Source organism: Hirundo rustica, chromosome 1, assembly GCF_015227805.2.
Source record: "Hirundo rustica isolate bHirRus1 chromosome 1, bHirRus1.pri.v3, whole genome shotgun sequence".
NCBI lineage: Eukaryota > Metazoa > Chordata > Aves > Passeriformes > Hirundinidae > Hirundo > Hirundo rustica.
The window spans coordinates 102023676-102051196 of NC_053450.1; the positions used below are offsets into that span (position 1 = coordinate 102023676).

Below are 27521 nucleotides of genomic sequence, written 5' to 3' on the forward strand. Positions count from 1 at the left end.
AGCTAAATCTTAGCACAGAATTTAGTGTATGATTTAACAATTTTTTTTAATCTATGTCTTCCAACTTATAACACCTGATTTTATTCAAAAGATAGGGTTAGAATGTCTAAATCAACATGTGTAAAAGCAATAAATATTGTAGGTATTTGTAATCATCAATTGGGAAAAGAAATGTTTTCATCAGATTGGTCAGATTTTTTACTTGCCGATTTAAGGCTTTTTTTTTTTTTTTTTTTTTTTTTTTTTTTTTTTTTTTTTTTTAATATCCTTTCATCTCTCTTGACAGTTTGCTCTGACTTCACCTTTCTTGTGTCTATTCTGATCTCCTGTAAGTCTGCCTATTCAGGAAGTTGTACTTCCTTTCCTTCTGACCAACACATGGCAAACATTTTCCAAGAGTCGTTACTCGTTTTGCTAACGCATTTGGCAGCTCTGACACTGCAAAGTCTCATATAATTTGTCTGTTATACTTTGGCTTTTGTCATCACAGAGAATTGCTTGTGTTCTTCTGCTTGTTTCATTAATCTTTATTAAGTAAAGATGTAAACTGTCTTTAATTGAATATTTTCTTTTGGCAGTAGAACAAGCCAAAAGGTGTTTCTCATTAATTTGTTATTTAGCAGGGATAGCCATCTATCTGGATTGAATTTATGACAATGTTTAGTTCCTATTTGTAGAAATGCCTATGCTGAACATATTTTTCTATGTTTTGCTCAGAATATCCTGTACAGTCTGACTTCGTAATGTCATTTGTCATCTGGGAATTGAACTACAGAGAACTGAACTACAGGGAATTGGTCTGTGTCGACAATGTCTCCGTGCTGGTTTTTCCTATCCTTTTAGTACAATGTGTTTTATATTTGACCTTATAAAGTTTTATCATGCTATCAAATCATGAAGAAGTGCAGAAATTACGGCTTTTGGTTTTCTCTTGCATGTGATACAAATATTTTGAACATAGGTCATGATGAGAAATGCTGACCTTTCTTTTTATGACACAGAAAATCATACCCAGGCTGTCCTGTAGATTTAATTATGAGGCCATCTTTAACTTGAAAGCATAGTGTATTGAAGAAGTGAGAATAGCAATTTCAGGTGTCGAATGAGTTTTTGTTCCCTTTTTCCAGTTTCTGTGCATTTAGTAATTTTGTGAGATTACTTCTTTCTCAGTTGTTTTTTTTTTTTTTTGAAGGTGCAAATTGTTTGTGACCCACTATCCTGGGCTGTTATATTTCATAAAATACAAATCAAATGCATAATAAGCTGAGAAATGTAGAAACTTTTTTTTTAAATTTTCATAAAAATCCCAAATGAATCTAAACTAACCTATGTAAAAATACTTCTTTTAGAGTGATTGTCCCTTTAAGTGATGATATTGCAACACAGCAGTGCCTGTCTATCCCAGATGCTTTCAGGCAGCTCCTAGCCAAAATGAATTGTTTTATGCACATTAAGAATTCTGTCATTGTATCATCAGTAACTCATAGGCAAGGAAATACGGTGTCCAACTGTGTGTTCTGTGCACATCTTGGAATAGCATAGAATCTACAGATACATGAAACTTTGTCTGGGATAAAGTTGTTTAATTGGTTTGCCTCCTTTCTAAAAATTTATGAAGAATGTCTGCCATAAATGTATATAAAAATCCCACTGTCATCTGGCAGAAATGAAATAAATCTATGTTGTAGCTGGCATGGTATTAGAAAGCCAAACCTGTAAGAACACATTAGTCTGTTTTTCTAACAAAGTTCTTTCTGGAAGCAGGTTTGGGTTGAGGTTTTTTTGCTGGCATTTTTAAATTTAGTATGACATTTTTGAACATTTGGCAGTTTGGATAGTAACACTTCTGTGCAATCCAGCAACTTTTACTGTTATTACTTTTTTCGTAATCTTCAGCCTGACCTTTCTCGCTTCATAATATTTATTTCTGTGTCTCAGAACAAAATCATTTAGAGCGGACTGTAAAGCAAATTATGTCTCTTATGTGATAAATATATTGACCATTTTGAAGTGGATAAACGAACTAAACTAACAGTAGTTTGTTATGACATGTTTTTGTTTGGTTTTTTTGTTTTGTTTTGTTTTGGTTTTGTTTTGTTTTCCCCAAACTTCTGTCTCATATGATGCCTGAAAATATTATAATTTTTCCTGTGCTATGTTCCGAACATTTAGTGCCATCACATGGCATCATGGGCACAGTAAGCCCAGATCTATAAGCTTTGTTGTGTTAGAAGTAACTTCTGTGTTTCAGAATAATTGCCCCCCTTTCATCATGGAGGAATGTCCCACCAACCCTAGAAAAGTAGCTAAGATTTATTTCCCATTGAGGAAGGTGGTGTTTTTTTGTTTTGTTTTAATATGTGTATCTGATTCATCTAGAAAAATCTGGGAGAAAGAAATAGTTTCAGTCTTTTCATTTGACAGGAATGGTGGTATATTAATACCAATGTAATTTAATTGGATAATACCAGAAATCTCACTCTTAGATTTAATTGGAATGTGTATATATTGCCGATATTCACAGGAAATTTATATGCTTCAATTAATTTTACCAAATAAATTTTCAGTCAGCAGCAATTAGTGTCCTTCATAAAGTTACTTCTGCAATGCCCCCAGCTAATGATGAGTGTCTTAATGCTATTATAATTTACTGTTTATCTTGCCATGATTATTTTTTAGTTTTGCTACAGAAATATTTTTAGGCACCTTAAGTCTCCTCTTGTTACTCCATATCAAAGGTTTGGTCATCAAACAGCTGGAGACATTTTAGAATAGCTGTGAACTGCATTATTACATATTAACCACCCTATTTTATAATTTTTTTTCATTTTTACCCAAATATTAAAAGAAAAGTAGATGCAGGAACAGAGAGATACAATTTTTTCTATGTCACATTAAGCATGCCTCATTTTGCATTATTCATACACTATTTAATGCAACAGACTAACAAAGAGTGATAGTGGAGATCTTGGCTAAGAAAATTTAAAATTTTCATGTGCAAATTTATCCTTACTTTGTCTATTTAGCATCCTCTGTTTTTCAGAACTTTCCAAGTGGTAAAAGTCTCTGTCTTCTTGTCTTAGCTAAGGGTGCAGGATGGCTGGTGGAAAGCTGTGGCATCTGTTTTGTATGCTTCTGGTAAAGGCCCATGTTTCCCTTAAGCTGACTCGAAGTGGCCAGTGCCAGTTCTTTCATATCTCTCATACCAAATTAATTTTTCTTGATCAGAAAAAATTTTGAAGACTAATGGTTTCTACACTTTTTAATGTAGAAGATAGATTTGGCTTCAGGATCAGAGCAGGAAGATTTAGGTGTGACTATGCTAAATATGCAAATAGTCCTTTAGTGGTTGTAATTAGTGGCGCAGGGTCTAGCAGGAAGCCTGTCACATGGTGGTGTCCCCAAGGTTCAGTACTGGGCCCAGTATTGTTTAACTTGTCCATCAGTGACTTAGGTGAAGGGAGAGATGCCTCCTCAGCAAGTTCACTGGTGACATAAATCTGGGAGGAATGCCCGATACCACAGAGGGCTTCAAAATGGTCTTCAAAAGGGCCTTGAGAAAAATGGGAGAGAAGAACTGGAGGATGAAGAGACGGGCAGAAAGCGGTGCCTGAAATACAACAAAGGCAATTGCAGGGTCCTGTTCCTGGGGAAGAATAACCCCCTACACCAGAACAGGCTGGAGGCCAAACCGTTGGCAAGCAGCTCTGTGGAGGAGGACCTGTGGGTCCCGGTGGACAGTAAACTGTCCACGAGCCAGCAGTGAGCCCTTGTGGCCAAGAAGGCCAAAGGTATCCGTGGGTGCATTAAGATATTTGCATTGCAAGAGAGATATTTGCATTGCCAGTAGGTCAGTGGGGGTGACCTTGCTCCTCTACTCAGCCCTGATGAAGTCACATTTGAAATGCTGCATCTAGTTCTGGGCTCCTCAGCAAACAGTGACATGGAGCTCCTGCAGCGGGTCCATTGGAGGTCTATGAAGGTGATTAAGGGACTGTAACGTCTCTCTTACAAGGACAGGGAACTAGGCCTATTGAGACTCAAGAAGAGATGACTGAGAGGGGACTTCATCAATGTTTCTAAGCACCTGAAGGAAGGGTGCCAAGAGGATGGAGCCAGGCTCTTGATGGTCCCAAGCAACAAGACATGAGACAGTGGGAAGAAATTGATACACAGGAAGTTTCCCCCTGAATATGAGGAACAAGTTCTTTACTGTGCTGGACCCAAGCACTGGAAAAAATTGCCCAGAAAAAGTGTTGAGTCTCCCTCACTGCAGACACCCAAAAAACATCTGGACACAGTCCTGTGCCTTGTGCTCTGGGATGACCCTGCTTGAGCAGGGAGGTTGGACCAGATGACCCACTGTTGTCCCTTCCAACTCCACCCATTCTGTGATTTTGTGTGATTCTCTGTTTCTGGCAATTTCAAAAGCTTGCTATGCGCATTAAATAACGCTTTGACAATAACAATTTTTAGGAAGCACTTGAAGATCTAGCTGGGGGTTACTGTCCTGTACTAGGTTTGATTGTGAAACTGATACACATTTTGCAGTAGACAACACCGGCTCATACTGCAATGATTTTGAATTCTAGACATGTGAGGATGTGAAAGGTATCAGAAGAAATTATGTCTTCCAACTGCAAGACATAGAATGAGGATTTTGGGAGCTGGATAGGGGTTTAGTGAGGTACAACTTTCTTTTGTTCCTTGCAGATTCTGTTTTATACAAATCTAAAGCTTTACATGAGATTTAGAATCTAGGCAGCTGCCTGTACAGCTGAAATTATTTAGAAAACACTTAGTTTTATTAAATTTAAATTATTTTCTCTCTCTGAAATCTACTCCCCAAGATAAAAATATCTACACTGGACTTAAGGATGTAAGATAAATTCTTTACTGGTAGAGACTGTTTAAATATTGACTGTAGCTTACAGTGATAAACTCCACTAAAGGGGAGCAGGAGTGTAATCAGCCACCTTGTCTTACCTTCCAAGACCATCACTGTTAAATCTAGTATCTCTGTATTCAACTGGCATTATCTTTTTACTGTAAAGTATTTTACATTGTATCTAAACTTTAAACCACTAACGACATTTTATTTAACAGTAGCCTATATTTAGGTTTGAGGGTGTAATTGCAAATCCACACTTTTCACACTGAATTAAGTAAGAGAGAACACAGGGTATTTGGCCAATATAATCTTGAGGTGGCATTTTTATCTTTAGGGAGTTATTTTATATATTTTTATATATGTACATATGTATGTGTGTGTATATATTACAGTTACTGTAAAACCTGTGTACAAAGCTGAATATTTTCTCTTGACTCTTCTTCAAGCTTTTTGTGTTTGTGTTCATAGTTATTTCTGAAACATCTGCACTAAGTTGCTCCATTGACCATGAAAATTATGTTCAGCCTTTGATTTGTTTCTGGATAATGAGATCTTTCATTTTTAGCAATAGCTATTTCTCACTTAACTCTACTTTTTCTACAGGAATCTTGTATATATGTAGTTTCTGGTGCAAACCATTTCCGTCAACAACAGATTTTATCCTCACACTAGCTTTGCACTCGAAATTCAGATCAAAAGCAGAATTATATATTTCTTTCTTTTTAGTCCATTGTGACCTATGAAGACTAATTAAACACTCCATGCAAGTTTTTATCTTAACCAGAAAGCCAAAAAATAATACCTTTTGTTTTGAAACCTGACTGTTAAAGTGAGTGAAAAGGAGTTTAAAAATTTTATTTGTGAAACTCCTCTAGAAAAATGCCAATTTTGTTCCCTGTCACCTTTCCTGAATTCAGTGTTTGAGGGATGGATGTTTGTCCTTACCAGAAGAGCATTGCAAAGTGTTGTATAGTTGTTCTGTCTGCATACTAAATGTTTAATTTTCAGATGTTTGCTGTTCATGAAAACATTTGTGTGAGTAGTTGTGTTGAGATGTCTTTTCTTTGTTAGTAATTGAGGCCAGCACTTAGTTCTCACTTACTTCAATATGCTTTTCACTATTCCATTAAAGTTGTTTTGAGTATTTTTTTTTATTGAGCAAGATTTTGTTTTTGAAATGGCTCCACACACTTAACTGGTTTTAATTCTACAGTTCATTACAATGAGATAATGATATATGCCTAGTTAGAGCTCTTTGGAACATTTTTGGGTTGATCCAATATATTTTATTTGCTAGTTCTCTTTATATTTGAATATACTATTCTTTGCTGTAAACTTAAGAGTGTAAATATGAAAGAAAATGCCACGAGTACTTTTTGGGATCTCAAAGTCAGCTGTTGTCAGATTTCAAATAAAGCTGGGTAAACTGGTAGGTTTCTTCTTATCTCTTGCGAGTAGTGACACAGATTTGACCATAAGAAAAGTGTTGACTTCTTTCTTGCAAATTGTTTGTTTTGAAGCTACATTGATAAAGTCAGCAAATTGGTTGTAGTGTTCTTATATTCCCTGTGACACTGAGTGTAGAAGCTGAGTTCCTCCACAGCTTTGCGCAACATGGATCTCATGTCTCCAGAAAAAGACTAGGCAATTGAGATAGTTTGTGGTGTAATGGGGAAATATGTGTGGTAAGTGGATATTGTTTTGCTTGGTGTCGCTTGTCTCTCCCAGAGCTCCCTGGCTCCATTTTCACCAAGGCTAGCCCGAGACAAGCAGCAGACAAAAGGAACTTCTCAGGGTCCTAAAAACTCAGGAGGTGGCCAAGAACCTTTCCCTGAGCATGAGAGAGCGAGACTCTGTATGCGGCAAAGGAAGGAGTCGGGGCTTGATCCGGGGGCAAAACCAAGGCTTTATTCAGTCTCTGTTCTGTGGTCCTGCCCCAGAGCGCAGCCCAAATCAAGAGATCTGACCTTGTGTGGCTTGGGCTTATATCCAGGGTAGGGGCTAAAAGGAGGGGACAATCCAACACCCAATGAGGGATAAGGTGGGAGTGGAACAGGGTTGGAGGGACATTCAAGGAAACTAATGGGGAACATAAAGGGAGGGATCTTCTCAGCCCTTGCCCTATCATTCGATGTCCTTTGCCTGAACCCTCCAGAACCTGGGTGGAACAGCTGAATGACAGACAGGGCCTGCAGGAGGGGACTGGAAGGAATGTGGGAGGATGGGCAGTGAAAAGGGCAGGGACAAACCTCAGGATATAACATTTTCCAGGAGAACAGGGGAGTACAGAACAAACTATTATAAAACTCAATATAAAAATGAAATACAATATGAAACCAAATAAACACAGCAAGAGCTTGGTATGATTTATCAGTTGGAGTAACATAGTGTTTTAACTCCTGTTTTCAGTCATCATAATCCTCTTATACTGTATATAGGAGTAACTTATGAATTATGCATGTAACAGCATCAGTCCAAGTGGAGGAACTGAGGTAGATTACCTCAATGAAAATTGATTTTTAACTGTCTGCTTTAATTCACAAAGTCAATGTTTATACTGTCATGTCTACTGAACAGACTATCTGTATATGAAGACTTTCCCAGGCAAATTATGAAAAGGAATCTAGGAGATTCCGGAATTTTTACCTTGCAGTGTATGTTGATATAATAAAATTCTAATACTGTCCTCACAGGTAAAAATGAAACAGAAATGTTGTTTTAAAACTACAGTTAAATTAAAATTAAAGGAATCTTGTCTGTGACAAATATCTTGTAACTGATCCAAGGGATTTCTCTTAGAGATATAAGAAAAGAGCACAAGAGTAACTTCAAATGGGCTTTCTTTTAGAGAAGGACAAGTACTTAAATGTGATTATTGAGGGCTCTGCCGTTATTAGAACTAATAGAAACCACTAATCAACTATGTTGCTCCTTCCCTGTTGACTTCTACCCTTTGTGATGGTGGTCACTGGTTCCAGTGACCTCCTCAGCTGCCTGTGCAAGACCTCCTCAACTGAAAGATTTGTTGTTGTTGGAAGAACATGATGACTACAGCATAGAAAAGACAGCATTCTTCTGGCTACAGCTCTTTATTTTAAGTTAATTATACAGCTGAACAAAACAGTGTTTAGGTAGTTCAGTAAAAATTCTCAGTATTTTGGATTTCATTGGTGCTAACTTGGCAATCAGATTGTAGGTACTTGCTAAAGGCTTGCCATCTCTTGTAAACAATGTTTTGGTTTGAAGGTAGCTCTGTTTAGGTATGGAATAAAGTAAAAGGAAATGAGAGGGGAACAATTAATGTATCCAAACCATAGTGTCATGCTTTTAGTATTGTTTGGGGTATTCAAGGTATCCTTATGGCAGAGTGGAAATAACCCCAGTAAGATGGGCCCTGTTGGACAGTAATTATAGGTGTGGAGAGATACTGTAGAATCACTGAAATAACATCTGAGTCCAACCTCAGCTGACAGAGTGAATTAAAAAGGAAATTTTATCCAAAAAAGCAGGGATACAAGTCTGTCTAGAATTAAGATCAAACACATTCTCAACTGACAGAGGATAAATCCAACTTTAGTCTTAAAAATGTGTAGGAATAAATTGGTCGTACAATCTGGACAGCTTGTTAACAAAAGCTGAGAAGCAATAATAGTTTACGTTGTACTTGTCCTTGATTGAATTACTAATTGTTCCATTTCTAGGTTATGGTCAGACTGGTCCAGTGGTTCAGAGAGGTGGATATGACTCCATTGCTGCTGCTGTTTCTGGTCTCATGCACATCACAGGACATGAGGTATAGTGCCAACTTACAAATTTCATAGAATCTTTGTGCTGTATACCAAAACTAGCTGCTGCAAGGGACAAGTCAGCCTATTCTAACACATCTTTTATGCAAACCTTAAGGAGTCCAACAAGAGGTCTCATCTCAGGGATTCAGAGAAAAAAATAGTACTTATATACTTCAGGGGTCTCACTCCAGGCATGTGAAGGAAAATGCTCAAGAAACAGAAAAATAAAGATAAAAAGAAAAATCCTAAATCTCCTATGAACAAATTGACAATGTATGCAAACCTATTAATGGCCACTTGTAGTCACTTCAAGAGCTATATTAGACACATTGTTGACATCTGGATGGTAGAACCATACCTATGAGTGTGAAGTCTCACTAATGCTTGGATATTGATATTCCCTTTGTAAAAGCAGGAATACTGAAGCTGTCTAGACAAATCTGACAAAAGCTGGGTGTCTTTCAGTCATTCTGCCTGCAAATAGGCAGACAGATGCCATACATTTCTCAAAAACCTTTATGTGCTACCTATTCCTGCTGACACCCAAGATCTTTGGTAGTTGTGGCAGTGCAGGAAGCATAACAGCAGTTTAGTGTCTCGATTATAGAGGTACACAGAACGTGTGTCTTCACCTCAGAAAAATGCTGGTCAAATAAGCATTTAATTAAGCTGTCTTGAATGACCTACAGATATATGCAATGTAGTCCCCAAATGTCCCTTTTCAGGTGAGGTAGTTACAAGTCTGTTCTATGCATTATAAATGCTAGATTCTATTCTATGGTGGTGCTCCTGGTACTTTAGAAGCAGCAGTGCAGATCTTCGAATAAGATGCTTGCATGTTCTAGATAAATAAGGAATTCATCAAGTTTCTGTACTAAGTGTCAGCTCTTCATGTTTGTGTAGGTTGTTGAAAGCTAATCACACATGATCTGGACACAACTCTATTGTAGGGTTGATATTCTGCCAATAGACTTATTTTCTCCTGAGAACAGTGGCAAACATCAGAAGTTTGTACTTCTGTCAACTATTGTTACCAAAGTTGCCTTTTTTATTAGGGGAAAAAGCCAAACCCAAGCATTTTTGGACTGAGTGAGCTGAAACATCTTGTGCCTAGTTCCCTGAGACTGTCCATTTCTGCTGTGTTATTGGTACATACTCATAGGATGTTCCATCTCAGAACATGAGATGACATGAAATTGAGTGCAGTCCTTAAAAGCACTTCCCTTCAAATATATAATGCATATATGCACTAAGCAATGAACTGATCACAGTAACTGTAGTGTAAGTAAATTCAACATTGTGTCTGTATAATGGAGGTTAGTACTTCCAATACAATGCCAGAAATTTCAGGCACACCTCATAATATACCAATCAAAATTAAAAGAGTATAAAAACTTTTAGAAAGAGGCAGATGTTGTTAGTACAACATGAGTTAAGGAAAGTAGATAGAAAGATTGAAAAACACAGGAATTTTGTACAGCTTTTCAATGATATCTGAATACCAGAATAAATAATTGTTATACTGAATAATTGCATGCAAGTTATATTACAAAAGTAATAGTCCTCCATGGCTGTTATGAGGATGGATTTTATTAACAGATTGTGTTAAGATCTACGCAGGTGATGCAGCAGACAAATTGTAATGAATTTGAGCAGCAACAAAAAAGTATCTACATACATGACTGAGGTGTTTAATATTGAGGTGTACATATTTGTATTGAGGTATACATATTTACAGTTCCTTAGAAAGCATTTTAATAATAGGGTGCTAAAATTCTGTCCTCTATCTGACATATACAATAATGTGTATATATCCAATAGCAATGTCCAATATCCAATTGTATATGTTCCTGCCTATAAATAAAAAAAAATGAGCAGCTTGCCTTTTTTCCTTTTTTTTTTTTTTTTTCCTGGCATCACTTAATGGCAATAACTTTGAAATGCTTCTAAAGTGATATTCTGAACCATGAAATCAAGCTATAATTTCTGCAATATTGCAAAATTATTAGCACAAACAGCTGCATTTGTGCTAGTGTTGTTTTTTGCTGATTGTACAAACCAGCCCAGTAGAAGAGTGTCTTGAAATCATGTTTTTGTATACAGAAACCTGCATGTGATTCAAGCTCTTAAATATGTACTTGTATCAGAAGTGTATCACACCTGTAAAATTTGAAACTCTAATATGTTTATGAGGGAAACCTGTTTTGTGTAAATCACTAATACAAACCCATTTTGAATGAGAGTAGTTGCTTCAGGATACATTCAGGTTTTCTTTACATAAATTAAAATATGCAAAAGGACAAAGTTTGCACTGATGACACTTTTATTGTCCTGGACAACATAATTTATATTTATATTTCCTGGTTAAACACCACTTTCAAGTTTCATATTTGATGAACAGAAAGCTTTTACTTAATATATTCAGCTATATCAGTGCCAGATGAATGCCCCTTTGATGAAAATTTCTATGAGTCATCAAGGCAATAACTTGAAATTAATTAAATAAAGCCCAGTTTGGTTACAAATCCCCTTCCATCTCCTAGTGGAATGTTACATGTAGTCTTTAATATTTGAAGTACCTTTATGGTGGTGTATTCTTCCTTGTGGAAAAAACATTTTTATTTTACTGAATATAAGACAGCATTTGCAATCTGCAATCCAGAGAGGATTTTCTTCAGTTTAGTTCCAAACAAATTGTTACAAAGTAAAACACATGGTATATATAGCTCAGAGCTGTTGAAAAATACAGCCATTGCTGGTTCATATTAGCTTCAGCAATTATTTCACATCTGTAAAGACTACTGGACTTAGAATGCTTTTATTTAGCATGTCATTTCAAAACAATTTTCATTTGAAATGGATAATTTTTGTATTACTGATGTAAGTTTGGGAAGAGAAATTATGTCAAAGGGAAAAAAAAATATAAAACTTAGGAAAGGAAGCTTCTAAAACATGTTGTGGCTATATCTGGGCCAGAATATGTTGACAAATTGCAAGAAATTTAGCAAACAGCAAAAATTAGGAATAAACGTGTAAACTATAAGATTGAGCAATAGCAAAGCACAGTGATTTAAAAACAAAAAGTCTGCTCTGCTGATCTTTATCTTTTCAAATGAGGAAGCGTGGAGTCTTGATGCTGTACTTAACTTTGCAGTTCAAGCCAGCCCTTGAGGCTGGATGGCAGCTTTGTTTGCTTAAGACACATTCTCCCTGGCTAGGGCAACATTTGTTCTTCCTAGCAGAAAAATAATATCATTTTTTTTTCTGGCAGGGGTGGTAGTGTTTGTCACTTTTGAAATAACTTGCTTGAAGAAAAGATACTATATAGATCCTTACTTTGCCCAGGTAACTGGTATAATGTTAGCTGCACAAAAGTACTGCTGTGGTGGCAGAAGCTCTGTCTAAAGGAATGTATTTCTGTGTGTGTGTAGCTTTATCCTTCATGTAAAGCAGCTTCACATCTCTTGTTCTGCAGGATAATGATAAAAGCCTGAACGAATCTATTTCACAGTACTTAGACCTGTGCATCCTGCCACAGAAAGACTGGTTTATGGTGCAGGAGCTGATTAAAGCTTATTAAATGGTGAGACATGGCAGCTAGTCATGAGTCTTGGTAAAAAGACCAAGAATGGCAAGAAATTGTGTGGACTGGTTCAGAATTATAGGTTGGGGAGTGTTAGGATAAAGCAAAGAAAACATGTTAAAAATAATATAGCAGTATAGTGCTAGGAGTTTGTAGGAGCGTTCTGTAAGGGGAAATTGTGAAAGTATTTTTAGAAATAAAAGTGAACTTTCTACTGAGGCAAAGGAAGTGTTTGCTTTTAAACATTAGGTAGTTCAGTACTTGATGAGGAAGGTATTGGAATTCATATATAATAACCTATTAAAATAATCCAAATTTCTCCATCTTCAAAATGTAGTATTCTCCTTCAAGAGTGAAATTAATGACACTGAAAACAGTGGAAAGTGTTTTCAGACAAGGAATGTTGCAGCACATCTTTCTGCAAAATCTCAAGTCTTTTGGCTTCTTCTCAACCCAGTGAATGTAATGAAGCGGCTATAATAAAGAAAGAACAATTTAACAAACATTACTTGCAGCACATAATATGAGTTAATTTTTTTTTGTTTTGGTTGGGTGTTTTTGTATGTGTGGTTTTTTGCCGTGTGGGGGTTTTGTTTGTTTGGGATTTTTGTTTGTTTTTTCTTTATTTCTCTGTGGTAGCTCTGAGCAGCAAAAACCTTCTCATGGCCTAATTAGTTTTTTTTTTTTTTTAGGCCTGTGCATCTAAAAGTGAAGAACAAACTTTCCTCTTTTTCCCCAGAGCTGGGTACAATGAGAGTGTGTCTTGGGTTCCAATATGTAATCAAAAATGTGTACTCTATTTGCCATCTGTTGAAACCGGTTAGGGAGCTGGTGTTTTTTTTTTCTTTCTTTATCTCTTGTATAACCCATTCCTCATAACTCCATGGGGGAGCGGGTGTGGGCCTTCTGTTAAAGGGCTAGCTGTTAAAACCAGGTGGAGCAATGTTCCTTATCTCTTCTATGACCCATCTTCCATCTGGGGGATATCTTCTGGGCCATTAAGGCTCACCTCAGGACTGATAAAATTACACCATCCCATTGTGAGATGCTCCACCCAGTGGGAGGAATCAAGCATTCCTACCTGGATAAAACCTGCAATTCAGAACTGCAGGACAGCCTGGTTTTTCCACTGGATTTTTCAGAGGAAGACTTGACCCATCTCGCCACCACTGGACCCTTCTACAGGATCATCTCTACTCCAATAGAACCACATCTATTAGTCCAGGAGGACTTACTTGGACTGCTTCCAACACCCTGACCCACAGAATCTCAGGTCTTATTCTGACTCTGTCAGGGTTTCTAGGATTTGTTTGTTTGTTTTTTGTACTACTACACTTGTATTTTTAATATTCCTAGTAAAGAACTGCTATTCCCATATCTTTGCCTGAAAGCTCCTAATTGCAAAATTATAGTAATTTGGAGGGAGGGAGTTTACATTTTCCATTCCAAGGGAAGCTCTAGCTTTCCCTGGCAGATACCTGTCTTTCCAAACCTAGACAGAGTGTAAATAGATGGAACCTTTGAGTTGTGTTTTCTCTTGAGAAGCTGAAGTAGCTTAGTGTAGAATCTAGAGAAGGAAAAAATAAGAGTTTCTTTAAAAAAGTACTGCTTCCTAAAGCAGTGTTCACCTTAATATTGTGTAGTCTGTATATAATCCTATGGACATCTAGGCTATAGATAGTCACAGATTGATCCTTACTGTGGTTTGAATGAGAGCAACTAATTTTTTTTTTTTTTAAAGTTGCTATATTTTATACAGATTTTGTAATATTTAGTCAATTTCATGATATGAATAAAATAGCAGCCTCTTCCATCTTATGTAGAAAATATTGTTCTACCATCTTTTATTTCAGAACTGCTCTATTAATGCAGTTGATAAAAAATAATTTTTTTTTAAAGAAAAATATAATAATATGTATGACTTGATAGCAGATTGCGTAAATCCTGTCAGAGTGCAAAAGAAAAATGATGGTGAAGATTTTCTTACATGAAGCTAAGACACTCTTTTTAATAATTATCAGGAAAAAATTCTTGCAGTTTTATTTAGAAGATTATTATTACAATAATTACACTTTGCAGTTTAGACATTGCTAATTAAAACAATTCCGGAAATTAAATTTTATTGAATCTATGCTACATTAGTTTAAATACATTAATAGTAACTTGACAAACAGTTATTATTTATCAATTGTAATGATTTTAAGTTGTCTTATGGTAGGCTTACTTGGATGCCAGAACACTGGAAAAGTCTTTGTCATGGTTTTAATTTAATAAAACCAGGCAGAAACACTAATTGATGTAGGGGTTTTAGTGTTAATATTTTTGTGGGAGGGAGAGATTAGGAGAAAAATAAACAAAGCAGGCTTAAGCTTAAAAATGAACAAAAATGGTTTTATTAACATACATTAAAAGACTGAGAAAAGAAAAAAAAAGTTGAGAAACAAGAAAAAACTTAAACAAAAACAGAATGATACTTTAAAACACGCTTCTTTCCTCTTACAAACTATTAACTTTCTCATTGAACAACATAGAAAGACACAACTTAGGATTTTCAGACAGTTTCACTACTTGGACATAACTACTCATTACTCTAGGAGAAGAGTCCTTCTAAGATCTTTTTATGAAGACGTTTGCCACAAGACAAAATAGTCCAGTCCTCTCAGTGTCACACATCTGCTGCTGCCTGGAGTTTTCGCAGACTGTGATGTTCTATCCGCAGAGCTTCTCAGTGTATCTGGGGTATTATTTATGAATACTTCTTCTGATTTAAAACTATCTTTGTCTCAAAAGGCTGAGACCTCCTTTTTGACCCAGGAGCAGGGGTTTCAAAGTTCCCAAATAAATCTCTATTACATCAGTCCTTAATTTTGATTAGAATAGCATTCTACCCAAATACTAAGATGCTGCAAAGAACAGTTCATTTCTTCATAATTTACCTTAGAAAAGTCCAGTTAAAAATGTCCACTTCTTCAATCCTATTCCAGTATTATTAGTTCTTTCACTTCTCATCTAACTGACTTCATGCAGTGTCTGTTCCATGTACTTTCTGTTATTTTTTCTCTTTCTTCTTTCTCTCGAGGAAGAATTGTGCTTTAAAAGTTCTGTATTGCTAAGAAAGGGTTAAAATCTGCCCAGGCTTGCAAAAGCCATGTGCACGCACCGGGCTGCAGGGATGAAGAAAAAAAAATGCAAGGTCGTGCTGGTAGAAGAAGCTGGTAAATGTCCTTTTTTCCACCCCTCGGTCTCATCCAGGGCGGTCCAGCTTGGAGCTATCACTAAGCTGTAAAAAGGCTTCACCCGGGCTGCTCTCATGCGGGCAGCAGCTCTCAGAGGCTCGGCCGGGCCCGGCCCAGCCGCCCAGAGGACAGAGAGGCCCGACCTGAGCCTCCCCCGTGCTGCGTGCGGGCAGCAGTTCTCAGAGGCCTGGCTAGGCCCGGGCCAGCTGCCCGGCCGGCAGTGGGGGGCCCACCCTGGTCTCTCCCTGCTCTCCTTGCAGGCAGCAGCTTCTGGAAGCCTGGCCGGACCCGGCCCGGCCGCCCAGAGGGGCAGCAGAGCCCGACCCGGGCCGGGCCGGGCCCGACCACAATGTTACCTCATGGCAGATCACCGAAGGGAGAGAGCGAGGCGGTCCCAGCAGATTAGTTTTAAATGTTCCTTCCAAAGTCACACTGACAATTCTCATTGGTTAACTTAGCTGCCAGTATCCCAGCCTGCTTTTTGATAGGCCCTTGTCCTCCCCCCCCCCCCCAACCCACGTTACAGTCAGGGCAAGGAAAAAATGTTTTACATTTCTCTATATCTAGGAAACAAAATTGTGCTAACCCATGATAGTCTTGTTAGCTTTGCACTGTTATTTTTCTTCAAAGCTTAAAAACTTTCAAAAAATCAACCAAACAAACAAAAATTAAGGCTTCAAAATAAGGAATTGCTGTGATAGTCTGATCACCTGACCTCAGACTTTTCAGAGCAGGAAACGGAGAATATTTCAGAAGAACCCCTATGATGAAAGTCTACCTGGGCTGAAATTAGAAGTTCATTTTGCCACTGATTTCAGAGGGGACGTATATCATGCCAGTGATTACAGAACTATTGAAACACATGATGTAACATGAAGATTCTTCCCTTGATGCTAGAAAAGTGATGACATACAGAAAAAGGATATTTGAACAAACAGCTTTTCAGTGACTTGAGTCAGAAGGCCATGAATTTGTATGTATTTGCATGTGTAGTATTTACATGTGTAAACAAAAATTTGTTTTTGTTTTCTTACTAGAAGCTTGGAGAGTGTATAGTGTAAAATATAAAACTGAGCTTTGACTTGGGGAGGGACTGTGAGGAGGGAGAAAAAGGGAGTGAGAAGAATGAAGCAGTATGGTTCTGCCTTTTAAACAGGCACCTGTGTCAGCGTACTGTAGGAACTGTTTAAGCCCTTGGCTTCTAGACATAATAAAATTTAGTCTTCACCAGCTTCTCTTGTCTCTTATATTATCTCTTTTTGCACTGGTAAGTTGAAGCATTACGTTATTAGGGACAAAAATATGCATAATAAATCCTTCATGATTTGCAGCATGTGGCATCACAAAGTGGCAATTTTGTGTGCATGCTGCAAGAATATCTGGTTTGCAGTGGTAGTTTTTATACATCGGTTCACTCATAGTAATCTCTTGCACTAACTGCAACTGAGTGCAACCATCCAACAAATTCCTTATCTACCAAGTGGTCAGCGTGGAGACAAACCTGTCATGTGGAATGGTGTCAAATGCTTTGCACAAGTCCAAGTAGATGATATCAGCCACTCTTCCCAGATCTACTACTGCTGTAACTCCATCATAGAAGACCGCTAAATTTGTCAGGCACAATTTGCCCATAGTGAAGCTGTGTTGGCTATCACAAATCACTTGCTTACATCCCAAGTGCCTTAGCATAGCTTCCAGGAGAATCAGCTCCATAATCTTTCTGGATGGGAAGATGACACTGGTGGGCCCATAGTTCCTTGGCTCTTCTTTTTTACCCTTTTAAAATATGGAGGTTATGTTTCCCTTTTTCCAGTCAGCGGGAGCTTCCTGGGACTACCATGTCTTCTCAAATACAATGGATAGTGGCTTAGCCAGTCCCACTGCCAAATCCCTTGAGTCCTGCAGATGTATGTTGTCAAGTCCAATAGACTTCAGGCACCTTCAGGCTCTCTAGATGGTCTTGGATCTGATAATTTCCTGCAGTATGTGGTTCTATGTTGTTGTCTCTCAAATATTGGGGTGGTTGAAGCCCCCAGTAGGGAGGACCAAGGCTTGTGTGTATGAGGCCACTGCAATCTATCTATCAAGGGCCCCACCCACTCCATCTCCCTGGATGGACACATAGCAGGATTATAATGTTACCTGCAATTGCCCTCCATGTGCTCTCAGTCAGCTCTTCATCCATCCCCAGTGAAACTCTGTCTGCTCCAGCTGGTCATTGACATAGAGAGAAACACTGCCTGCTTGTCTCCTTTGCTCATCTTTCCTAAAGAGCCTTCCTAAAGAGCCTCTCTTCCAACACTCCAGTCACAGGAGTCATCCCACCATGCCCGTAAGGTCCTAGCCCTGCACAATTGTATTGTCTCTGCTTGTTTTCCTGCTTTTAATTTTTTATTTGTTTATGTTTTGTTTGTCTTGTTTAATTTTGGGGTGTTTTCTTTCTCTTTAGGATGGTGAGCCAGTTAGATCAGGAGTAGCAATGACAGACCTTGCTACTGGGTTGTATACATATGGAGCAATTATGGCTGGTTTACTTCAGCGGTATAAGACAGGAAAAGGACTACACATCGACTGCAATCTCTTGTCAACTCAGGTAGGAGTTGTAAAAAAATTGATTTTTGTTTTGTGCCCAAGAATGTTTGAGCCTAAGAATACTATTTGCATAAAAATGAATGTTCATTAGTTAGTATAACTAATGACAACAATAATAATGACATTAGTGATCGTTCTTTTAACCTACCACTCTGGTAGCGACCATTTTATATGACATGGTTATTGTTACTACTGCACTAAGTTTGGTTTTCACTTTTTGCAAATGACTGCCATGTTCTGTGAAAACACAGGTTAATCAAGGTTTATAATATCACTGAGACTGTAACAATTGTAGTGAGTAATTGGAGACAGACCAGTCTAAGTGGTGAAACCAATGTTGAAAGGAAGGCTTTGGCACTGGGTAACGTTATTCTAGAGTGATGGAATAACTTGCGCAAATCACCCAGAGTATTAAAGGCAGAGTATAAAGTTTCAAAGTAATGTAATCCAGGAGGTCTGCCTTTTGGCTCTGGAAGTTAAAGAATAAAGTAAGTTTGTAGATGCAGCATTTCTCCTAGGCATTAAAGGCAAAGTTGTTTTGATCATGAAAGATATAGCATGTACTACAAATAATGAGAACTTTAACTCTTCTATGAATATTTGAGCACTATTGGTACAATGATTTATAATTTTTAAAAAGCAAGTGACATTGATATGAGCTGCATATTATCAGATGATACATTGTCTGGCTGATGTAGGTACTTGCTGCTGCCAACTGGGCACATAGTACAAAGGAATTTTTGTTTATGTTTTAAAATGTACATCAAAATTGTATGCAGTCCTAATTAAAGCAACTACAGTGCTCTGTTGTTTTAATCTTTATTCAATTGTATTTTTCATCACATTATACCTGTCAGTACAGTTGAGAAATGACAGTGCCCCTTGTGCTAAAAGTTGGCCCAAGTGTGAGCAGGAGGTTGGACACCTATATCATTGTATGATAACAATGATCAAGACTAATGATTGAGGTTGCTCTTGTTTTAGTGCCTACTGCTTTTGTCTTAATAACTACTGAAATCAGCAAGGAGGAGAAAGTGTTGCTTAAATCAATAAAGAACTTTTAATTTGTTTCAGAACAAATGCTTGTAAGAACTGAACTTAATTATTCTTAAATATATTTGCAAATGTTGTATGTGTATTGGAAAAATGTTTAGAAAAAAGCAGTTCATAAAAATATTTTAAAAGTGTATTAATTTCTTATTAAATATTTTGTATATATATGGATGTAGGGGGATTTTCTGTTTAAGGGGGGTTTTCTACTTAAGGTACTGTAGCGATATATATTATGGTAGCTGCTCCTTGATCTTTTTCATTTCTAATTTTATAAAAATACTTCTGACAATTTTTATTAATTTCCAGAGTAATCATGGAAGCAGTGTGTGTGTTTAACTCCTTGTTCCACTGGTTTTTTTGGCCTTTTTTTAAATGAAGTCTTCTGGATTATTATTCAATATTTTATCAAATGCTGAAAGCAAGAAGAATTGAAGTTAGGTGCTTCAATAACTCTCTTATTTCAGCTTATTTTCCTCATTTCCCTTTATAACCTTTTCCTTTGATTAGGGTTGATTTGTCTATACACAAATGTGTTCTTATACTGCAAAATTTCTATCTGAACTTATTGTCCTTTAGGCCACTCACTAGCATGCACAAGGAAGAGATTGAAGACCTGGATAAATCACAGAATCACAGAATGTCTAGTTTGGAAGAGACTTTCAAGGTCATCAAGTCCAAACCATGCCCTAACACCTCAACTAGATCATGGCATCGAGTGCCATATCCAGTCTTCTTTTAAACACATCCAGTGATGGTGACTCCACCACCTCCCCAGGCAAACTATTCCAGTACTTTATCACTCTTTCCATGAAAAACTTTTTCCTAATATCCAACCTGTATTTCCCTTGACGCAGCCTGAGACGGTGTCCTCTCGTTATGTCAGTTGCTGCCTGGAGAAAGTGACCAACCCCTAGCTGACTGCAACCACCCTTCAGGGAGTTGTAGAGAGTGATAAGGTCACCTCTGAGTCTCCTTTTCTCCAGGCTAAACAACCCCAGTTCCCTCAATCGTTCTTCATATGGCTTGTGTTCCAAGTCCCTCACCAGCCTTGTTGCCTTCCTCTGGATGTGCGCAAGTGTCTCAACGTCCTTCCTAAACTGAGGGGCCCAGAACTAGGCACAGCACTCAAGGTGTGGCCTCACTAGTGCAGAGTACAGGGGAAGAATGACCTCCCTGCTCCTGCTGGCCACACCATTCCTGATCCAGGCCAGGATGCCATTGGCCCTCTTGGACACCAGTGCACACTGCTGGCTCATGTTCAGTCGCTGTCAACCAGTGCCCCCAGGTCCTTTTCCTCCTGGGCACTGTCCAGCCATACCATCCCCAGCCTATAACATTGCAGGGGGTTATTGTGGCCAAAGTGCAGGACTCGGCACTTGGACTTATTAAAACTTCATCTTGTTAGACTCTGCCCATACATCCAACCATTCCATGTCTCTCTGCAGAGCCATCCAATCTTCCTACAGATCAACCCAAGCTCCCAGCTCAGTGTCATCCACAAATTTACTAATGAAACATTCAATTCCCTCATCCATGTCATCAATAAAAATATTGGACAGAGCTGGCCCCAGCACAGACCCCTGAAGGACACCACTGGTGACTGGCCACCAGCTGGATGCAACAATGTTCACCACCACTCTCTGGGCCTGGCCATCCAGCCAGTTCCTAACCCAGCAAAGAGTGCTCCTGTCCAAGCCATGGGCTGTCACCTTATCCAGGAATATGCTGTGGGAGACAGTGTTGAAAGCCTTGCTGAAGTCTAAATAAAAAACATCCACAGCCCTTCCTGCATCCACCAGGTGGGTCACCTGGTCATAAAAGGAGACCAGGTTGGTCAAACATGACCTACCCCTCCTAAACCCATGCTAGCTGGGCCTGAGACTTTAGCCATCCTGTAAATTCTGTGTGATGACTCTTAGTATAAACTGTTCCGTTATCTTGCCAGGTACTGAGGTCAGGCTGACTGGTCTATAATTACTAGGATCCTCCCTCCCCCCCTTTTTGTGAATGGGTGTCACATAGGTCAGCTTCCAGTCATCTGGAATCTCACCAGTGAGCCAAGACTGTTGGTAAATGATGAGAGTAGCTTTCCAAGCTCATCTGCCATCTCCCTGATCTTCCTGGGATGGATTCCATTTGGGCCCATAGATTTATGAGTATCCAGGCAACTCAGCAGTTCTCTGACTGCCTCCTCTTTGATAATGAGGGGACCATTCTGTTCCCTGACACCACCAACCAACCCAAGAGAGCAGCGGGCAGCACAGGAGTCATCCCTGAAAGGCGTGGCCATGCTGAACAAGGTTCTTTGCCCTCTATTCTCCAAGATCTTACATACAATACATATGCATAACCCCAGCAACTCCCATTCCTGTTCAGTATTATAATGAGGCTATTAGTCCTTCACACATGTGGAATTCTTCTCTTGAATTGGGTTGGTGGTCACGAACTGGGTTGGTGGTCTCAAAGGATGAAGTCAGGAGAGTCTTCATCAGGTCTCTGTGACCCTCTGGCACAATCCAAGGTCTCCTGCTTCGTGATTGATTGATATGAAGTCCAGGTGCTGGCCATTGTTCTTACTGGTTTCAATCTGTTCTTATAACGGTTCATTTACTCTATCTTCTTCTATAAATGTACTCAAAATATAACAATTAGCTCTAGCTTAGGCATCTAGTAATCATTAACCTACCTTTTACTAATAAATTGCTTCTAGCCCTTAGCTAAAATCCTAACTCCTTAAGATCGTGATCCATTCCCACCAGCCCATCTCTATTTGCAAACAATAGATCTAACATAGTCCTTCCCCTGGTGGGCTCACCCACCAGCTGCGACAAAAAGTTGTTCTCCATGCACTCTAAAAATTTCCTGGACTGCGTCTTTTCTGCTGTATTAAGTTCCCAGCAGATGTCTGGTAGGTTAAAGTCACCTACAAGAACAAGGGCTGGTAATCCTGAAGCATTCTCCAGCTGCTTATAGAATAAGTTGTCCACCTCTTCTTCCTGGATGGGTGGATGATAATAGACTCCCAGTAGGATGCCAGCCTTGTTGGCCTTCCCCTTAATTCTTACCAATAGGCATTCAACTTCATCTTCATTAGTTTCAATACTTACGGTGTCAAAAACCTTCTTAATGTAAAGGGCCACCCCTCCACCTCTTCTCCCTTTCCTGTCTTTTCTGAAGAGCTTGTAGCCATCGAGTGCAGTGTTCCAGTTATGTGATGTTTCTGTGATGGCAACTACATCATAGTTTTGCTGTTGCACCATGGCCTCCATTTCTTACTGTTTGTTACCCATGCTGCATGCACTGGTATACATGCACTTCAGCTGGGCTACTGATTTCACCCCTAACTCAGGCTTACCACCCTTGGTCCTGCTTCCAGGCAGCCCAGCTGCATTCTCTTCCCCCTTCAAACCCAGTTTAAAGCCCTCTCAACAAGGTCTGCCAGTTCATGAGCTAAGAACCTTCTACCCTTAACAGAGAAATGTATCCCATCTGGTTCCACTAGAGCAGGTGCTGTAAAAGTTGCCCCATGATCAAAGAATCCAAAATTTTGATGATGACACCAGCCCTTAAGCCACTTGTTAATGATGTGAGTTCTCCTATTTCTTTCATTTTTCTCTGCCACCAAAAAGACTGAGCAGAACACTACCTGGACCCCTTAACCCAGTGCCCTGAAGTTCCTCATAATCACCTTGATACTCCTGTTTTCGATCTCATCACTGCTAGCCTGGAGTATCAGCAGTGGGTAATAATTAGAGGGCTGAATCAACCCAGGAAGTCTCTCAGTGAATTTTGTACCCAGGCCTTAGGGAGGCAGCAGACTTCCCTGTGGGATGGGTCCGGGAGACATATGTGGCCTTCTGTTCCCCTCAGAAGGAAGTCACCTACTATGATTACCCTTCTTTTCTTCTTGATGTTTGAGGTGGAGATCCATCTTAGAGATGAATCATATTGGGAGGCTCACTGGGCAGATAATTTCCCTCTAAATCATCTAAATCATCTGGCTGGCTCTCTAGATCCAGGGCCTCACACCTATTCTGAAGTGGCACCTGGCTAGGGGATGGGGGTCGGAAGGAGTTTGTATTATTACCTCCCCAAGCAGAGACCAATTTCCACTCCCCTTCATCTACCAGGTGCCCTTCTATTGCCTGGGAGTGGGAGGCATATGAGTCCTCTGAATCTTGATGGGCCTCCCTTAAAGATGGATCGGCTGAACTCCACCAGTCTATTTCCCTTTCACATTCCCTGATACTCCTTAATCTTTCAACTTCCTCCCTAAATTCAGCCACTAGTGAAAAGAGGTTGTTCGCTTGTTCACACTGCAGGCACACCTCCTCCACAACACTCCCTGAAACAACCAATAAGCTCAAACACTCTAGGCAGGAATGCATCTGTACAGACACATCTTTTTGGAGGGCTCCACTTGGTCACATATGCTTGTACCAACCACAGTTTTCAACCATGTTGAAACCATTACTAACAAAAACCCCAAAACTAACCAGCCAGCAGAAACACCTCAAATAATACACAGCACACCGTACTGGCAAGAGAACTTGCAACCCTACCTGCTTGCCCTGCCTGTGTGAACTGCCGTAGTCATACCCCAGAGACGTGCCTTGCCTCTGTTTGCCCACTCCTGTTCACTGTGCTCCTGTTTGCCACACTCTTCTTTTAAACAGTCACTCAGCAACTAAGGAAGCTCCACCCCTCATTCCTGAATGACTCACAAATGCACTCATGACGTTAGTGAACAAAGCATGTGACATGATGTTTGTCTTCTACATCATTAGTTGAAGCAGTGCTAAATGGTCAAATGGTCAAGGAAAAAGCTGAGTGGGTTTTTTATTGTTGTTGTTTGGTGGGGTTTTTTTGTTTATTTGTTTTTAATATTAACCCCTTCCCTGCTTATTATCAAATTATACTTATCCAAAATTTATTAAGAAGTAATTCCATAAATGCATACTCTCATTGAAAAATAAATGTTTTTATTTACTTCAGTGTTGGGTAAATGAAATTCAAATAATTTAGTATATTGGAACAGAGTATGGATAAAAGATTTTATTCAGAAAACAGATCTTTTGTTTCAGATGACCCTGTTGCTTCAGTGCAAATTAATTTTAGGGTGTTGTCCCAAGACTGTACTGAGAATATCTATTAAATTGGAAGAAGTATTTATGGATGAGGTTCTAAAGTTAAAATATAACAACAAAAAAGTGATTATTCCCATTAAAAAGATGTGTTAAAATGAAGAAAAATATAAGTGGCAGCTGAGTCTCTCTCAGAATGTGTATTGGATTACGTAACCTAAAAATGTGTATTCTATTTCATCTGTTGAAAGCTGTTTTTCGGGAGATGTTTTATCCTTCTCTCGCCCTTCCAGGGGGGAAGGGAGCAGATGCCTTCTGATAATGGCCCAGCCATTAAAACCAGGTGGGGCAGAGTTTCTTATCTCTTTCACCACCCCTCCATCCTCCAGGGGGACATCTTCTGATAATGGGCCATTAGGGCTCACCAATGACATGACACATTCCATCATCCCATCCACCCAGTGGGGGAGGAGCCAGCTGTTCCTAGCTAGAGAAAAACTGGGACTGAAGGACACAAGGGGTCCATTTTTTTTCCCACTGGATTCTCGGAGGAAGACCGGACCTATCTCGTCACCACTGGACTTTCTACAGGACCATCTCTGCTCTACAGAACCACATCTGTTATTCCAGGAGGACTTCTTTGGACTGCTTCCAACACCCTGACCATGGTGCCAGGTCGTATCCCTGACTCTCTCAGGGTTTTCCAGGACTTTTGTTTGCTACCTTGCTTGTTTTTTTGTACTATTACATTTGTATTTTCCTTTTTTATTTTTTTAATATTCCTGGTAAAGAACTGTTAGTTCTATTCCCATATCTTTGCCTGAAAGCCCCTAACTGCAAAATTACAATAATTTGGAGGGAAGGGGGTTTACATTCTCCATTCCAAGAGAGGTTGTAGCCAACTGTCTTTCAAAACCAAGACAGAATTTCTAGTTTCTCAGTTCATTTTCTTTCCTTTGCAAGACTGGTGATTACTTATAAGTCTATAAGGGTGAGTGTCTTTTCTAAGAAAGAGTAGTACAAATCTGAAACTTAATGTAAATAAATAAATTACTCTTGCAATACTTCTGATGGTAATGAGTTTTTTAAAAGGAAGTTAGACAATTACTGTGATATGATCAGGGTCTTTAAAGATACATGTTTCCAAAGAGATTTTGGGTTTTCCTCCCAGCTAGGTATCTAAAGCTAGCTTTTCCTCATGTGGTGAATGTTTAAAAAGAAGGACTTTTTGACATTTCTCATGGATGCTGCCAAAAAAGTAAGTTACCTAAAATTTTAGACTTTCAGTTTATTAGGTTCTTATTGGTGCTGATTAATTGTAGGATCTAGAGGTGAAACAGACACATAGTAATAACTTTTCCTTCAGCATGAGTTTTGCTGAAGTGTAGTGATTTTTAATGAGGAAAAAAGGAATCTTCTATATGTACTGAACCATCCTATTTATAGTCTTGCGATGGCAAGGTCTTGTATGAAACTTCTTGGTTTTGTCAGCATTTCATGCACTGAGCTAATATAGCAGTGTGCTTCGATCTTTTATTCATCCCTTCATCTGAACTGAAAATTGTGAACCTGGCCAATACATATGTCTTCATTGTTAAGTACTGATGACTTTGACTAAGTCAGAAAGGAATAAAAACCTCAGAGGTTAAGTCACTCAATTAATTAGAAAATCTTGAAAATGGTTTGGTTTATTTTACAGTGGAAAACATAACATCTAAATATCCATTTATCATATAAATCTTTCTATGTCCATCTGATAGTGTCTATGTTATCACTTTTCTGTATGCCTTGTAGAAATGCAAGCGGATTTTTTTTCTTTTTCTTTTTTCTTTTTTTTTCTTTTGGTGTAGAGGAGGGCTGGAGAATGCTTTTGATACTATTTTCCTGCACAGACATGCAAATGACAAAGAGCACTGAACTGAATTCAACTGCCAAAAACACTGATCTGAAACTTTTTAAAGAACTATTCCACTGACTGGCAAGTTAGTTTTGTATTTGTGATCTGTGTAGAACCAAATTTTAAACGAGAACCTGTTCTTGGAAGAAACATTATTTTTAGAATATTTTAAAATATAGATCTTTCTTTCAAATTCTGTGTTTTAAACACTTATTACTGTCAAAGAAGATTTCTTTCCCTGCAACAAAATAGGATTCTAGGATTTCTTTGAACAAGAGATATGGTAACTCTTAGGATGTGGTTTTGCAGTGAGCAGAAATTTTCTGTATCTCTCATCTATAAACTTTTAACCCATGTCGTACGATTCCTTTGAAATTTTTGATTTTTAGATGATTCACAGTTGTAAGCTCCAGACCTTTCAGCATCTAAATAGTGTCCTTTAGATGATACTGATAAATAAGAAGGAAGTGGGGTTTGGATTTGGTTCCAATTATGCAATTGTGCCTTTTCTTCTCTTGTGGCTTAAAAAAATCTCTTGGAAGTTTTAATATCCTTCCTGGATTTAATCACGACCAGGCTTCAGCAAATACTGTAATAAGTTGGTTTTGTTTGGATTAAAAATCTGCAAGAAATATTTTACATTTAACATTTCTTTAATTTTGAAGTATATATTTTTTCCCAGATTCCACAGACAGGATAATGTGATTAATATTGTTTGTATAATATGGTTGTTCATCAGACATAATCTGCTTCTATTTACTATGTTTTAGTTTGTATGTACCATAGCAAACACCTAATCTTCTTAAAATATTGAAGTGACTCTAGAAAAAAAAAGAGAAAATTGGTAAAAATTATTTACTCTATTTCATTTTTGTGCTTAATTAAACAGTTTACTCAGGGAATGATGAGGGTTAGAAGCTGTTAGTTTTTGTTTCTACATCACATTTTACCAAGTTGATTCTGTTTAAAGCTTGTCTATTGAAGGTGCTTTCAGTGCTATTTATTTCAGGGCTTGTCTTTTCAGGGAATGTCTTTTAGCAATTAAGTATAGATGAAACTGGTAACAGTTGCATACTGCCTGTAGCACATGCATGGCATCATAGAATCCCTGAGCAGTAAGTTGTGTCAAAATATCAATCTTGGAACTTAAATACTGCCCAGATGTCTTGACTGTGTCTTGTTGCTTCTCTGGTTCCTGAGAGTCATGAGTTGACTGAATATCAAAAGAAAATCATCTTTTTTAGAGGTTATTGCTTCTTGTGATTTTGGAGGCCAGCTATGAGGACTTTTACACAGTTGTCTTGGTTTTGGGTATGGTTTGAATAAGTGGGTTTTTTACAAGCTCATAAAGCATCATCTTTGCAAAACATAGTACTCTTAATCTCCATCATAATAAA

At 38.5% G+C, this 27521-nt stretch overlaps 1 protein-coding gene across 6 annotated transcripts in view; it reads left to right on the top strand.

The window, feature by feature from the left end:
• Nucleotides 1–27521, top strand: part of SUGCT (succinyl-CoA:glutarate-CoA transferase) — a 344184-nt gene that overhangs the window by 34230 nt on the left and 282433 nt on the right. For all 6 annotated transcript variants that reach the window (XM_040064398.2, XM_040064391.2, XM_040064381.2 and 3 more), the window contains exons 7-8: nucleotides 8593–8684; nucleotides 17948–18091. In XM_040064398.2, coding sequence (XP_039920332.1) covers nucleotides 8593–8684; nucleotides 17948–18091 — 236 coding nt within the window. The remainder of the gene's footprint in view (nucleotides 1–8592; nucleotides 8685–17947; nucleotides 18092–27521) is intronic.